Source organism: Epinephelus lanceolatus, chromosome 9 (genome assembly GCF_041903045.1).
Source record: "Epinephelus lanceolatus isolate andai-2023 chromosome 9, ASM4190304v1, whole genome shotgun sequence".
Taxonomy (NCBI): Eukaryota; Metazoa; Chordata; class Actinopteri; order Perciformes; family Serranidae; genus Epinephelus; species Epinephelus lanceolatus.
Window position 1 is genome coordinate 21,460,865 of NC_135742.1, and position 16,581 is coordinate 21,477,445.

Genomic DNA, 16,581 nt, shown 5'->3' on the forward strand with positions numbered 1-16,581 from the left:
AGAATCTACAATGTAAATAGTCATGAAAATAAAGAAAACGCATTGAATGAGAAGGTGTGTCCAAACTTTTGGCCTGTACTGTATATATATATATATATGGCCTCTTGGACCATTTATATCAGAACTAATTACTGCTTTAGCATTAAAATATATCATATTAAAATAGCCTATTATTATTATTATTATTATTATTATTATTACTGTCCCCTTACTGTACAAACTGTAAATAAATCTTTATTCCTGACTATGTGACGTCGCCATGTGTTTCTAGTTAAAATATTGATTTTTTTAAAAAAAAAAAATAATAATAATAATTTTTTGGTAGATTGGCTTATGGGGTGATTTAGTCTCGCCACCAGACAATCAGAGATCTCCGCCTTAAGCAAAGCGTCTAAAGACTGACTTGTGAGTCTAGGGGTGATTTTGAAGGAGTAATTAAGTTAATGTTCTCATAAGTGGATGTAACATGTAGAGATGCCAGAGGCCGTTTTTCTTCGTTTTGTTTTTTTTTTAGTCTATATTTTGCTTTACACAAACGTGAAAAAGCAGCTGTGACCAAGCTATCACGAGCTGAGTAGCACTGTAAGCATAATTAATAGCGATATACTTCAGTTTGTCTGTGTGGTTTTGTATGCAAACGGGTGTGCTGCGGTCTGCTGACAGTCCAAAATGGCGGCGGTAGGACGAAACCATGGGCGAGTCTGTTGCTATGGGGCATTCTATTGAGCTTCGCCTCTTGGTATCCATGCTCTTTGGTACTACTGATTCTTCTTCTTCCTCTTCTATCTGTTTAATGGCGGTCGGCAAACAGCTTTTCGGCGCATTACCGCCACCTATTGAAATGGAGTGTGGTCCTTAGCAGTCCTTTATTCTTCTGCCTATCCCTGTCTTTTCCAAATATCTTGCCCTATATTCCACATGTCCTGAATTCAACTGTAGTTTTTCCAGTTTGATGTGTTGATGACTTCATCTTTCCTGCTGGTATTTTGGACAACAAATGGTAATATGCTGTTTGCTGCATATTACAATATTCACACAAACTGGTTTCATGTTTTCCAATTAACTTAAGTGTACTATTCAAACCAGTGTCCAAATCTAAACCTCAAAATTATATCTTCTTCTCTTTTTATTATAAATGAAACCCCGACTCTATTATTGTCTGTTTTTGAAGCATCTGTGAATACCTAAACATGCTAAACAGCTCCTTTTCCTCCACTCTAACATAAGCATGTCTACATGTATCTCTCCTAGTAACCAAGGTGGGACAGCAGAGAATGTTACAGTGGGGCTTATCATTATACCCCAATTCCATTAACCGTATTCCCTATTGTCCAACTGAAGCTCTTAATCGGCCTCTTTCCTTTCTCTTGAAAAGGTCGCAATACCATTTGAGTCAGATGACTCCCCTTATGGCCCTTTAAATTGGCCCAATAAGTTAGCGCTAGTTGAGTTCGTCTGATTTCCAACAGCATTTCATTCATTTCCACTTGTAAAGCTGATACTGGAGTTGTTTTTATTGTGCCACAACAAAGTCTCAGGGCCTGATACCAAATTACATCCAACTTTTTCAGTCATGTTTTTTACATTTCCCAATAATTTTCTCTATATGGGTCGACAACGTAAGGTTCTTGTCAAACCACATCCCCAAATATTAGACATGGATGTAAACTGTAAGAGAAACTAGAGTGGTAATTCTGTAGCCGGAGATTTCCTGTTGGCCTTCAGATTACATCTGCTCAGGCTGCGTGATTGTTGTGCTTGTCAAGGCAAGATGACTCACACCTTTATCATCCCTATAGACCTTTTACAGTGTAGACAACATGACATGTTATAGCACGTAAAGCACATTCGAAACACAAGTGTACCAGTAATCCATCTGGGTGGAATCCAGCCATCTTTCATTGTCATTCAAGCAGCTGAGCTTTTCCTGCATTGACATGTCAAGATGTCTGCTGTGAGGGAGGCTGACTGGTATGCTGACCTATGTAAATCCCACTACTTCAGTGTGAGCAGGAATCAAGTTAAAAAGTAGTGAATACAACAGTGTTTGAATCGTATCCTAATAAACACACTGACTTTGTTGAGAAAATAACCAGGTCACCACTTAGAGAATATCTGGCCATGTTTAATTATAGACTCTCACATAAGAAATACAGGTAAAATTTGTCTCTGCACTCTGTCATAGTAGTCAACATCAGCTCACTGGAGCCGTGTCTTCAGGCTTCTATAACTGCAAGTGATATAAAAACATTTGTTCAACCGTAAAGCACAACAGAACATAACAGGTTATTTCTTCAGACAGAATTCAGCATCAGTTCTTTCAGTAACACAGAATCATAAAATATCTTGTTTCCTGCCATTCAATCGATAGAATGCATAATTATGTGATTAAAATCTAAAGTTTGAGTCTTAATCCCTGATGTTAAACAAATATTTTTAGACAATGTGTTTCAAATTAAAGTGAGATAATTACAGATGGGACAGAGGAGAGAGAAAGCAACCCGCTGGCTTAGATTTGATCACTCGACTGGATGGCAAAATGTGTGCTATTCTTCAACATACCTTTGTGTTTATAAACAGTGGTATGTATATTTTCGGACGCACTTAAATTTAATTACCATGTCATTTCCCGAGAGATGAATTGCCATGGTAACCCGTGCCAACCTCATATCTACTGCCAATTTAAAAGTGATTTTAAAACTATGCTAGTCATTGCAAAGTGAAGTCTTAAAGGCCCAGTGTGCAGGATTTAGGGGCAGAAATGGAATATAATAACCGTTTTCTTTAGTGTCTAATCACCTGAATATAAGAATCATCGTGTTTTCTTTGCCTCAGAATGAGCCGTTTGTATCTATATAGAAAGCAGATCCTCACCATGTTGCACCGCCATGTTTCTACAGTAGCCCAGAACGGACAAACCAAACACTAGCTCTAGATCGGGTGCTTCGCGTTTCTGTGTCAGCCACCGTCCATGAAAAGTCTGTCAGGAAAACACTTAATTTTTAACGTGAAACTGCTTTACTCAGTGTTTTTACAGGTTTAAATCACTGGGCCCATTTGTTTTGGAGAGGAAGAGACCTCTGCGGATAATTCAGCTCACAGTAAAAACCTCCTGAACGTCTGAATCAGAAATAAAGTGAGCACGCTTTAAGATGTCAGAGACAATAGGTGGGCACACGTTAGCAGGTGCTAGGCAAGTGGGCCATCTGAAACACAGACATGAAACTACTTAAATCAGTGTTTTCACGCTGGTCCACTTGTTTTGGAGAGGAGACAATTCAGCTCAGGGTAAAAACCTTTTGTACGATCAGCACTGAAGGAAATCTAACTTGGAGAAGTTTCAGGTGGTTGCAATCGGCAATCCTCACCTCTAGATACAACCCAAGTCCCCATATATCTTACACACTGGGCCTTTAATGTACACTTAAATTTAAAGGTTACTGATGTTACAGAGATGTCCCAACAAATGCCTTTAAAAACAGAAAAAGAAAGTATCACAGGCAGCGCACAGGCAGAGGAGACGAGGGGACTCGTGTTGAAATCAAATTATTTCTGTGTGTCGGCCTACCTTTATCTGTTTATCTGTTTCTCTGCACACTAATAACTGACGGCATTACTGTATCTAAACACATTAGGTCTCAGAAGGAAAGTTGCCTTCTTTACGAACCTTGGTGCTAAAAAGTTCAGTTTATATAATTAAATCGGATCATTTACATTAGCTGTGACTCTGTAGCTTTTATCTGTTTGCCTTTTATGCTGGTTAACACACACCAGTACACAGTGGGTGCTGGTTTCTACTCTCCTCTGATAATCCACTTTTCCTGTGTAATGCGGGGCAAGTGAAGTAACCTATTTTAAAAAGGGGGGTCAGAGATAAAGGGGTCTCTTTGCCATTAAAATTCATGCAAACATTGACATGCAGTTCAGAAACAAAAGTTATTTACACGGGTTAAAAAGGAAAAAAACTGCAAATCAAAAAAAAGACTGCAACTCAGAACAGCCGAAAGAAACCCTACAGATTTGTCTAAATGCCTACTGAGAGTGAAAGGGCAGTAACAGATTTTAAAAAGATGCCTTAGTGTTACAAATGTTCTCCATACAAATGCATCACAAAGTCGCCTCTGCTCACAATCCTACATAAAACTATTCACTCCCTTATTCATATCGCAGGACAACCACCTCAAAATAAGGGTTACTGGATTAAAAACAAGAAAAAAAGTAAAGTGCTAAAAATATAATACAAATTAATTAATAAAAGTAACAAAAATAAAACCAAGAAAATATATCAATATTGCTGGGAAACTGCCTTAAATTCTCTCTGTCAGTAAACTACACACAAGTGACCTGGATCGAGTCGTATATAAGTGGGCTGCAAGTCATAAGATATTTAAGTACAATGACTCTCATAGTGGGGATGATGTGTCGGGTATGCTTGGAGATTAAAATCCATACCAATTTAAATGAATACAAATAATTATCATCACCTTTAAAATTCAATTAAAGAAATTTCCAAATAAAAAGTGGGGCAGCTGACATGATCATACTGGACCTACAGTGTGTGTCTGAGTAATAAGTACTTTGGCTTGCCGAAACTTTCATGAACCCTGTTGTTTGTACCATGGTCAAATCTCAGATATCTAACACCATCTGTCTGCCTTCTTCTCTTAACTCCATTGCATGTGAAACAAAAACATCACCGCTGTTTTCTTTTTTGCTCTCAGCATGAAAGGGACAAATGGCGAGGAGTTTGCAGAAGGCGGTGTATGAGATTCATCCTTTGTGGCAGCATAAAATAGGGCGTTTTCCAAAATAGTAACCTGAAACAGGTGGAAGTGACCAGTGATAAATGATCACTTTTTCTGAGTGAGTGAAGAAATGATATAATCACAGTAAGTCAGTAAAAACAGATATATTGTATCATCAATGGGCCATTCAACTTTGTCTGTCATTATGCCGGAGAAGAACTTTATTGTCTGGTCCAAAACCTCGACTGTGGGCTTTTTCTTTGCTCCGAAATCTTGTTCAATCTAGTTCACCCCAAAATTAAAAACACATTTTACCTCTTACCTGTAGTGCTATTTATCAATTTATTGTTTTGGTGTGAGCTGAGTGTTGGAGATATCGCATGTAGAGATGTCTGCCTTCTCTTGAATATAATGGAACTAGATGGTACTCGACTTGTGTTGCTTAAAAATCGGCACAAAATGCATTAGAAAAACTCAGAAATCATGACCCTGTTACTCAAGATAATCCACAGACCTTGTTGTGGGCAGTTTGAGATAGGAACTATTTTCTTTCTACCCAACTACACCCACTAACGGTATCACCGTGCAGAAGAAAGTGTGCTTCAACTAATGGACGAGAGGCCTTTACTCATGACAACAATGGTGTCCTCCTTGGCTGAGCTGTAATGTTAGCTAGCTCAGTGGTACTAGGCGAGCTAGCGGTAGATGCACACTTCCTTCTGCACGTTGATTTGGTTGGTGGGTGCAGTTAGGAAGAAAGAAACAGTTCCTACATTAAACTGCTAACAAGGTCTGGGAATTTTTATTTAGTGCTTTGAGCAACACAGGCCAAGTGTGTTAGGGATCATGTCTTTCACCGCCCACAAAAGGCAAGGTTGAGCGCTGGGTGCTACTTCTGTGCCTTTTTTAAGCCAGCTTTCAAGAGTGTGGCGGCAGATTGCGTCTGAGGTTGCAAAACAACCTTTACACACACATCATAGCCTGTTTACCTGAAACTTGAACTCAGTTTATCACAGGGCACAGCTGTTGAACCCTAAAAAAATAGATGCTCAGCATGTCACTTCCTCTCTCTCTCCCCCTTTCACACTTGTCTGTCCTGTCAAATAAAGGCTAAAAAATGCCCCAAAAAAATATCTAACAAAAAAAACAAACAAAAAAAAAAAAACGGCCGATATCTCCAACACTCTGCAACTCACACCAAAACAATCAAGGCTGATAAACAGCACTACAGGTGAGAGGGAAAATAGAAACATGTATGGTGGGGGCACACCAAGCCCACAACCAGTTTTTAAGGTCCAAACCCATACTTTGACAATACCTGACCTAGAAGAATCCTTGACCTTGTTTCAGTTCAGAGGTTAGGGGTCGGCTTTAGGGATGGTGCATGTCATTCTCTGTGATATCTGTGGATGGTTGTGAGTGTCTCGTATGACCTGATCCAAGCTGGGTGGTCCTCAGCCCTGTTCAGTATCTAAGAGGCAGCGTAATGTCGAGCGGTGATCTTTGAGCAGTGCTGCGGTGCCCAGACACTGGATATGATCCATCTCACAGCAGCGCAGCTCTCAGATGTTCGGTTATTGTTCAGTGACTCTAATATCTGTCAGTAGTTGGCGGTTGTGGACTCTGAGTAATCGCTGTACATTCCAGTTTCATGGGATCCGCAGGTCATCAATGAGCACAACGTGGTGCTTTGTAACTGTAGTTATTTGTGATGCCTTTCCTAGTCCTATAGTTCATCATTCCAGTCATCAGATATCAAAGCCATCTATCAAAAATATGACACACATATCTTTAATATATGGCTTTGGTTCATTTTAGTGTCACTCCTGCTTCAAGAAGTAAGAGTCGGGGCCACAGTGCAAAAAGGTGCCTCAAACACCTGAAAGTACTTTTTCATGTGGGTGAGCTTCAGTGTCACACCTGTTCCACTGGCTCCTCCACCCAAAACAGTTCACTGAGGAAGACTTTCAATTGCCACTGTATGAGTCGCAGTGCGATGCCGCAGGTCTCAGTCCAGAGGCTGCGGGTCCGCTATAGGCATAGTGTGCAGAACCTCGTCCAGTAACTGTAGAGCTCTGTGCAGGTGGATCTCGATCCAGCAGGGGGTCTCCTTGATGCTCTGGCGCGGGTAGTCGGGCCCCCAGCCCTTAACAAAACTCATCCTGAGAATACACAGCCTCCGGAGGTCATCTACCCCGATACCGGCTGCCGCTGACAGACCTGAGAGGACGGGAGGAGAGAGAGTCATGATCAGGTCAGTGTGATTTGGCATACAATGTATTGACAAACAATTAATTAATTAGGTGATTCCTAGAGATGAAACAATTAGTCGATTATCTGAGTCAATTTTAGGCAAAAATGTTAAAGTTGCAGCCTCTAAAATGAAAATATCTGCTTCTTTTCTTGGACTCTGATGACAGCAGACTGAATATGTTTGAGTTTTGGACCACTGGTCAGACAAAAAGAGCGATCTGATTACGTCAAATTGGACACTGTTTTCTGGAATTTTAAACGAGCAAAGGATAAAGCCATTCATAAAAGAAAATTACTGGCAGATTAATCAATAATGAAAATAGTTGCAGCCTGAAAATTAATGAGTTGTCTGTAATAAAAACGTCTTGTTCATGATACTACTGAGATAATTTTTAATATCATGTAAAAACGTCATATCGTGATACTTGCGATATTTCGGCTTGTTGGCCAATTATCGTCATACTGTTACCCACGGCAACAAGAGAAACTATTGCAGACTCTGTTTGAATGTGTCATTTTTAGGAGTTTTTATTTTGTTGTATTACTATTCTTTGTTTAGTTTTTACTTAACATTTGAAGGCAAACTTAGGTTAAAGTGTAAAACTATCACTTATTTTGTTGCAATTCTATTTTCTTAAATTAATTAAAAAAAAAAAATCAACTAATTTGTCATATCGTCAAGAATGTTATCATCGCAAAAATACCCTGAAATATTGTGATATTATTTTAAGGCCATATCGCCACCCCTACTTGGAACACTATATTCAAAACTTTCAGCTTCATTTTTGGAGTAATTACGCCTGCAAATATCTGTCAACCAATAAAAATCAATATAATCTTGTTCATTATCAAATTTGTGTTACCAGAACATATTCATTTGATTTTTTTTAACCACAATTGGGCTGAAATTCAGTCTGAGCATGTCTCTGTTCTCTTCATAGCTAGTTACTACAGGGTCTTACTAATGGCTGGAGCTATCCCTCCAACTGATCCAGGTCCGGGTATGTTTCCGGCCACAGCGGCTGCCTGGGCTGCAGCTGCTGCTTGAGCTGTAGCTGCCTGCTGTTGCATCTGTCTGTGGCACTGACGGAGGTCAAACACCTGGAAGGAGAGAAGAGACTTTAAATACTGTACATTCAGCAGCAATTAGCCCCCTGCATAGGAGAAATGTAAATATCACCACAGGCTGCCAATCAGGGAGAGTGTCAGAAAGATGCTGTGTGAAGAGGTATGATTTCCCCTTATAAGAGACGAGAGTGGAAAAGACAGTAAACAGTGGCAGTACGTAGACACAACTACTGTACAGAACCAATGTAAAGGAGGAGACTGTATGGAAAGAGATGTCTGCAGTCTGACCTTCCAAAAGAGGAAAAACAACATTTTATGAAACGTCAACTTTGAGTGATGCCCTTTCAGTGACCCATGTGCTTACCTTGATGTAAGCACTGGGGTAGATTTTGTGAACAGCGTCTCCAGGGGCTCGACCCGCCTCTCGGTCCAGGTAGTAACTCTGAACAAACACGGCGTGGTCACTGAGGCATCGCACCCACACGTCTCCCTCACCCTTACATTCCAGCTGAACCCCTTTACCGATGTGAAGCCTGAGGAAGAGGAAGGAGGACATGGACTTTCATGCTGCTCTTTAGTCCAGGCTGCAGTGGACACGGTGCAGCGGCACATTATCTCCTCTCTTCTGCTTAGGAGGGGTGAATTTACAGCTCACAGCAACTTAATACAATACAGTCTCTGGCTTTTATTTGTTATCTAGTGTCAGCAAAAAAATGTTGCACATTTCCGATCTGTTGCAAGCGCAGTTAGCTTATGCACTATACAAAGTGAATGCTGCTATCACACTGAATGTCCTGCTGAGCCCCGTTCAAACTTTCAAACTTTATACAGAAAAAAAGAATTGTCAAATATTCATATTGAACAGACAGATCTGATTCAACTGACATAACTCTGAGTCAGGTACAGCCCTAATATGGTCCAGTATGTCAGACTTTTTTTTTTTTGGTCAGATCTGTTTAACACTTGGTGGTGGGACAGACTCACGCACGCAGCTCAGCTGAAAAAGCTCCACTTCAGCGATAAAGCAAAGGTACACAAAAGACACTTTGAAATCTAATTTGAGGAGCCAGAGCCTCCAATCCAATTGGAATCACATTTCATTTCCAAATGTGGATTTGATTTGATTTAACTTGATTTACAAAAATCACATTTCCTGTGGGGTTTTTTATTGATAAATTTAGATATGCCAAAAAACGTTTCAGGCTGGCAGCAATGACAAAGATGACGCTTGACAGCCAAACTCTTGTTTCTGGTTCAAATGTAAAAAAAATACATCCCTGATTATATTAGCAGTAAGATTTGAACTATTTTGCTCTCTAACTACTGAGAGTAACAAGATCACCCACCTTGCTCTCTCGATAGCCTCAGTGCGATGTACATTGCTGAGCTGGCCTAAACAGAAGCGGTCTCCTCCTGAGGGGTCGACATAGCCGTCCACTGTCACAATGGGGCAAGAAGAGGGCACCTTGAACGTCTCCCCGACTTGAACGTCCATCTCAAAATAGGCAATGGAGCACCAGTAGTCAGGAGCTGAGACAGAGGGGAGAACCTTATGTCAATGGTTTGTAGTCATGAATGGAAAATGTTCCTCGTCAAAGTAATATTAAACTTGTGTGACTTTGTTTCAAGTTATAAAAATAACTTGTATGGTAACATGTATGGTCAGGTGACCGCCCGGCGTGCAGCAGTGACCAACACAGAAGCTGAAGAAGAGCATGAGCACAACCAAGAACAGGCTGAGTTGGTAGCGAAAAAAAGGCAACGTCTATTATATGGCGATACTTTGGATTCAGGTACGGCGACGGTGAACAGAAAGACGTGCTGTGTAAAAGTTGTGCTGCTGTGTGAGCAGCGTGTTTGACTGTGCTCAGTCTGTTGATGGTCATTTACACACTGTCCATAACAATAACTATGTCAGGTCAGGTCAGGTCAGTGCCCCCCTAATATAATTTAGGGGAAACACTGAATCAGGCAAGAAGACTAATGATACCATTTATGTATTATATTGTAATCGCAAATTGCGATATTGTCCACCGTAATCGCACATTTTTATCAAACCGTGCAGCAATAATCTTATTTCGCTAAATGACTTTTGAATCAATTTGTTTACCTGAAATGAGTGCTTTAATCTAATTAAAGCTAAAAATAAATAAATAAATTGCAGCACACATGCTGTGATGTAAGGATAACCTGTAAATTCAAAAGTTGGCACAGAGACAATCAAACTGAGCATATTAACAGCTTTGTATCTAATGTAGTCTTCAACTTTTTAGACACTCAAAAGGGACAATGCTGCCTTTTGTGAATGAAAGCCAACAAAGGCAGCACTCTGTGAATAATCTATGTGGATAAAAACATGCATAGAAAGATGTTCTGTTTGTCAGTTACAAGTGGATTGTGTGTTCTCACCTGGATGATTGGATATAGGAGGCTGGAAGGCGAGCTCATTATGCACCGGCCCTGAGAGAAACAGAGGGAGTAATGGCAGCAATTACACACTATGTAAAAAAAATTAAAAAATAAAATAAAGTCAAGAGGTAGGCAGTTATCCGAGGATTTGGTGGTAGCGACAGTGTGTACTTACAGTAGTGTGTTGGATGTGGCATAGGAGGGTGGTGCTGTAGATGACCGTTGGTGTGGTGGGGTATGTTGGGGGTGAAGCTGCTGTTCCTGGACCAGGTTGAGCTGGCACCTGAGGAGGAAAAGAGAACACAAGTCAGAGACCCATGTCCAAACATACACATGTATATACAGACAAACACGGACACACACAAGAATATTTTACAACTGTATCTTACTGCCTGATCCAGCAGCGATGGCAGGGAAGGATGATGATGAACCAGAGGTGGAGGCCTCCGCAGGCGGGAGCAGGTTCGGGGTTGCAAATGATTCAGAGGGGGCCGGACGGCCGGTGGATGGGGGGTGCTGGATGGTCTGGATGGAGTGCCCTCCGTCGATGGAGGGTAGGCTCTGTGGTCCGTCGAAATCATACTCATCCTTAACCATCAGCGCAGAGCTGGGTCCAGAGGGGGTCAGCGTCAGTCCTGATAAGTCTGTGGACCAAGAAAAAGGATAAAGAGGTGGAACAAATTAGGGACAATGCCAAGAAAATATCCCTTGTGAGGCAGACTGTGATTTGGAGAAGTATAACTAAAACAAATGGCACCTCAACAGGCACATGCCCACTTCCCCGTTACTCACCTATGCCAGGAGACACCACTCTCTCATAGTGATAGGGGTTGACACACACGTTGTCACACTTGAGGTCGAAGGCAAACTGGCAGTATTTGACATGTTTCAGTTCATTCTTATGCAGGTCAGGCCACCGCCACAGCCGGGCGTAGATTACATGGGGGAAGCCTTTACGTCCAGCCACCTGGGAACAACAACGACAACACAGAGAAAGAATACAGGAACAGAGTTAAATCATTTGTGGACTCACTGACCTCACAGCTGAGCTCAAATATAGTGTTAAGTCAGTTATTAAAATCAGGGTTCCTACAGCTTAGGGCAAGTTAGATTTAAGACTTGTCGTACAGTGACAGCTATGCCTGGGGGAAACAAAATGAGTGTTGCTAGTACCACAATCCTGATACACCTCTGCTTGATGTTCATGCAAGAGGCATTAAGTACATTATTTTTAAAAACAGATGTAACCAATTGTTTTGAGATTTTATAATTCAATGTCAGGGGGGAAAAAACATACATAAAATCTTTCTTTCTTTCTATTTTTTCAGAGTTTTGAAAGATTGATTTAAGACATTTTAACGGCAATAATAAATTAATGAACTCAACGCCATTTAAGACTTTTTAAGAACCCACAGAAACCCTGTGGAACACATCTTGTTTTCCACTGTGTTGGTGAACAGCATGTTCTGAGTAGACGAATACACACAGGTCACAATACTTTTAAAAAAGGTTACAGCACCAACTTGGTTTTCTGCAGAGATTTCCTGAATTTTCTTGCCTTTTTTTGGCTGAATAATTTTCCAGAGAATCATGTGGTTACTTATTCCATTTTGTAATCTCAGCTTGCGATGTTTATATTGGCAGGTTTCTCATCTCACATGTTGGATGATGTTAAATCTAAATTGCAAAGTCGATGGTCAGAAAAATAGTTTGCTAACCAACTGTTTATGTGGTTTTGCAACCAAAAAGATCAAAAGTTTGGCTCAATGAAATGGACAATTTCTTTATTTACTGAATTTAGTTGACAGTTTCAAAATACAGTACAGCTGTTTTATTAAGTAGGCGTTACGGGAGCATCATGTGCCAGGGCACTATCAATCTACCTGATGAGGGTGACTACAACTACAGGTGCTTTCCCAGTGCACATTTGTTTTGTACATCCCTCCATCACTAGCAACAATAAGCTTCGACGAGAATACGTTCTTCACTGAGAGAAAACGCATTTCTTTATCCTGCTATAACTTCAATGCGCACGCAGCACCAGCCTCAAGTAGCCAGACGGGTTACTGCTTGGGCAACTATCATGGCATTAAATAAATACAACATATCTAGATTTCCTGTGTATTGTCATGTATAAAAGACCCAAAATAACACTATGAGTGGACTAGATGAATAATGATTGAATAACTAGATGATTAATTATGTAACCATAATCGCTAAGTGGTAGTAGCTATTTTTCACCATTTTCTGACTAATCTGTTCTGAAAATAGTCACAAATTGCAGGCCTCGATGTTATGCTGAATAACTGTCTGTTGTGGTCTTTTATTTTAATTCAAGAAAAAAAAAAATGCTGGGATAGTTTACTGTGGGTGAAAAGACTAGAAATCCCCAAACATTAATAGACTACAAACAACAAATAAGACTAATCATCACTAATGTGAAGTGTATGAATCTGATTTATATTTATGTACATGAGCGTATCAAATAAATGATCCAGAGTGTGTTGTCCTACCTGCAGCCGTCCATCCAGCGTCCTCTGAATGGTCACACACTTGCTGGGATGGGCCCCGTTGGTGGTGATAGCCGTGATGAGGGAGTCGAGCTCGTCTTTTTTCTCCTTCAGCTTTTTCACCAGGCTCTCGATGGCCCTCTTGGCGAACGTCTCGCTCTCACCACCCTGTCTGTGACACATCAGGCTGTGCACAATGCTCAGGCAGGCATCGTTGCTGGTGGGTGTGTTTGTGATGGACATCTTGACTTATCTCTCACTAAGCCTTCTGAGGATATTATGTAGTTGACACGGTTTCACTGAATCAGGAGGCCGGAGCAGAGACGATCTTCACAGCTGTTCAGCTGCAGATGGGACAGATGTGGGACCGCAGACCTCTCAGCATCAGGAGGAGGGGTGAAGAGATCTGAAAATGAATTAGACTTTATGTTCATTTAAGAGGCTGTAGAGTTGTACGCATCCTTCTTATGTCTGCTTCAACTGACACAAACAGACAAGATATTAAACAAAAACTGAACATCATAACTAACATGACAGACTGCATGGATGTAGGTATGTGCTGCAGAGCTGTGGTATTAGAAGACATAAGTTGTAGCTCAGTGTATCTAACTTATAAAACTGGCAAAAGTTCATTCAACAATAAGGTTGTGTGCTACCTCTGTTATCCTCTCATTAGAGGCTGTCAGTTCCTGCCATGTTGTTAATGAGCTGTAATGTTGAGTAAATCCGGATGACAGATTAGCTTTCAGGCAAAACCCGATAAACACACAAAGCTTCGGTTTTGAGTCTGGAGACCACAGGAGATCTGTAAACCACAAACTATACCGTTTTAACTAAGTTGTTAGCCGTATAATGACGACGCTAGCTCGCCAACGACCTGATAACATGACAAAGAGGCATTTTTTACATTTATATTTGAGTTTACAAATGTCCGGAACTATTTAGTCCGGGATAAAAACAAGGTTAAAGTAGTTGTGCTCGCCTGTATCTTCTTAGCTAGCTTGCGGCGCCACTCTGGCTGCCGTTAGTCCGGGGAAGCTACTGCACGCGGACACAACTAACCGGAAGTGAACACTTGTCTTCAAAATAAAGGTGAAGCTTTGAACGAGCAAAAGGCTAAAATAATAAAGTCGATTATTTACTAACATTTGAGGCATCTAAGGTGCTGGGTAAGACAGTGGGAAGGACAATAAGATGATCTGCTATCAGCAGCAAGCTGGTCATACAAGTTACAGAATGTGTTCTTATATACTGTAAATTAAAACCATTTATTGCAGGCGGTCAGAGCTCTAAAGAGTCTGAAACTGACTTCAGATAACTGATGAGAATGTTTACTGCCTTCTGTAAGTTATTTCTGAATTAGAATCACCTTTATTGGCCAAATATGTGTACACACAGAAGCAATTGGACTCAGTTTTTTTCTGCATTGCTCTCAATGTACATGCACAAAAATGGATGTGACAGTTAGAAACAAGCACAAAAATGCTAGAGACATAAAGCTAAAGAACAGACAGGATTATTTACACATGGATGTGAAAAAAAGTTGTAATATCATATTTCAAATGTGCAATAGGGACTTAAAGGTATAATAATCCTTTGTTTAACACTGTCTCCACTGTACAATAATTGGAGAAATAACTCAACTACAGCAACATAGCGCAGTTATTTAGCTGTGTAAAACTCTTCCCACTCTTGAATGTGTACTTAACATAAGTTGCACATAGGATATTGTATGTATTACTTATTTTTTCGAGTTATGTATATAGTCAAATACACATCTTTGTTTTATTTTTAACTTCACATACTAGTTTTATACTTTGTGACGTAGCATAAGGCCCATATTTTATATTTTATATACACTTTACAAACTCAGAGAGCACTATACACATTTTATATTTTTACATATTTGACATGCTAGTGTTAGCACTGTAGCATGATACACCTATTTTATTGTAATATGTTTACATAGTTCGTACTTATTCATTTTTATTCCTATAATTCTCTATGCTTCACATCAGAACGACAATAACCTATCACACATTTCCTCAGAGGGTCAATTAAGTGTTAATGGTTATGATATAAAAAGAGCTACATATAAAATGAAAATAAAACCTCTATTTAATTCAATTAGAAAGTTCATCAATTTGTGACATACTTTTACTTCAAACCATTAGTACTTCTGATATAGAGGTGCATTATTACAATGTATTTTTCCCAGGTATATTTGCCTGCCACTATTTATTATTGTAAAATTGTTGTAAGCTGCCATGTTCGTTACTGTTCAAGTAGGGTTTTATTTTGAAGAGCATAACCGGAAATACACGCTTTCACTAAGTACCTTGACATGGGATTGGCTCGCTACCTGCTACTAAAAACATCAGCTAACACCGATGATTGTTGATAGCAAACCAGCTAACGTAGCATGCTACTATGAGGTTAGCAGGCGTGTTTGTTTACTGTGCTACAATGTATTTATTTGTTGACCACTTAGTTTGATAGGTAGCGACAACATACTTTAAGGCAACTGTAATAATCGTTGGTTCGTATGTGATCGCTGAGTAGTTTCTAACTGAAAACCAGCCAAAGCTATGTAGCTAGTGTTAGCACTGTATGCTACCTGGAGTTAGCTGGTGTGGCAGCTAGCAGGAGAGCCCTGCCTCTGTCCGAAGTTACCGTGCCGACGGGAACAGCGGTGGGCTGTGCAGATCCTGTCTGGGTTATCTTCATAAATTTCACCAGCTGCTCACAAAAACAGGGTTTGCAGGCTGCAGCGTTACATCCTTCAAAGTAGAGCGCGGATCAAGTCAAATCTCAGATTTCGTGTCAAGTCCCGACCCACTTCACGCACTTCTCACACTATTTCCTTCAATTGCGTGTTGCGCATGCGTAACATGAGACAGGAGTTAAGTGCTCAGATATTTCAATACTGCCTATACTGCTCCAGCTACTATATATTACTGATATTACTGCATGTTCTGGTGTTAATATTACCACTACCACTACGTATAGTGCTTCTGCTGCATCTGCTTTTATTTCTACTACAGCTGCAGCTATGGTAACAACTGCTTGTGAGAAGCTGTTATTACAGATTTTTTTTTGCACTGAAGCTGCTGGTCGACAATATTTTGGACAATATTCATTGTCTTTAAATATGACCACAATAGGTATTTATTGTTATTTCAGAGAGCTGTATTCTGGTCAGGGTGGAAAAGCCTGTGAAGCTGCATTTCACATTAAGTGCACTGTTTAACTTGCTCCAGAAACCTGCACCTCTTAGCCTTCACAAGTGCATCAGTATTAGCTGTGCAAAATCATCTAGGGGCCTGGATTGGACCCTTTGGTGGGCCACTTCTGGCTTGCATTACAGATGTTTGACACCCCTGACATAGATAGATAGATTGATAGATCAAAAAGAAAGACCAAAACTAAAAATTAACAATACAAGACTGTAGACACTGAGGCATTAGTAATAAAGCCTACTGGTTAGTACACTGTTTAACTTGCTCCTGAAACCTGCACCTCTTAGGCCCCGGTCACACAGAAAGTATTTTGCAGGTTACAATAGGGCAGGCGCACCATACTGCCTTTTTTGCTAA

The 16,581-nt window shown here is 40.3% G+C and overlaps 1 protein-coding gene across 2 annotated transcripts; it reads right to left on the reverse strand.

Annotated features, from left to right (window-relative positions):
• Window positions 1-2,104: 2,104 nt before the first annotated feature.
• Window positions 2,105-15,853, reverse strand: LOC117252732 (mothers against decapentaplegic homolog 4-like). Of its 2 annotated transcripts, none has more exons than XM_033619834.2 (10): window positions 15,603-15,853; window positions 12,989-13,391; window positions 11,268-11,442; window positions 10,865-11,119; window positions 10,651-10,758; window positions 10,476-10,526; window positions 9,413-9,596; window positions 8,431-8,599; window positions 7,961-8,099; window positions 2,105-6,965 (listed from the first exon to the last, which is right to left on the reverse strand). In XM_033619834.2, exons 2-10 carry the CDS (start codon window positions 13,226-13,228, stop codon window positions 6,754-6,756), a joined length of 1,533 nt encoding a protein of 510 aa, XP_033475725.1. In that variant the 5' UTR covers window positions 13,229-13,391; window positions 15,603-15,853; the 3' UTR covers window positions 2,105-6,753. The 2 variants fall into 2 exon arrangements, with proteins under 2 accessions (XP_033475725.1, XP_033475726.1); XM_033619835.2 differs by lacking the exon at window positions 15,603-15,853 and adding an exon at window positions 13,642-13,977.
• Between the last annotated feature and the right edge of the window lie 728 nt (window positions 15,854-16,581).

What these genes read in the sequence shown, in the direction of transcription:
- LOC117252732 (XM_033619834.2), bottom strand. Translation starts at nt 13,228, where the DNA reads ATGTCCATCACAAACACACCCACCAGCAACGATGCCTGCCTGAGCATT. An exon ending in TCCTATATCCAATCATCCAG is followed by an intron (nt 9,597 to 10,475) that starts GTGAGAACACAC and finishes CCTCTGTCTCAG; the next exon opens with CTCCTGACTACTGGTGCTCC. An exon ending in ACCCCAGTGCTTACATCAAG is followed by an intron (nt 8,100 to 8,430) that starts GTAAGCACATGG and finishes CTCTCCTTCCAG; the next exon opens with GTGTTTGACCTCCGTCAGTG.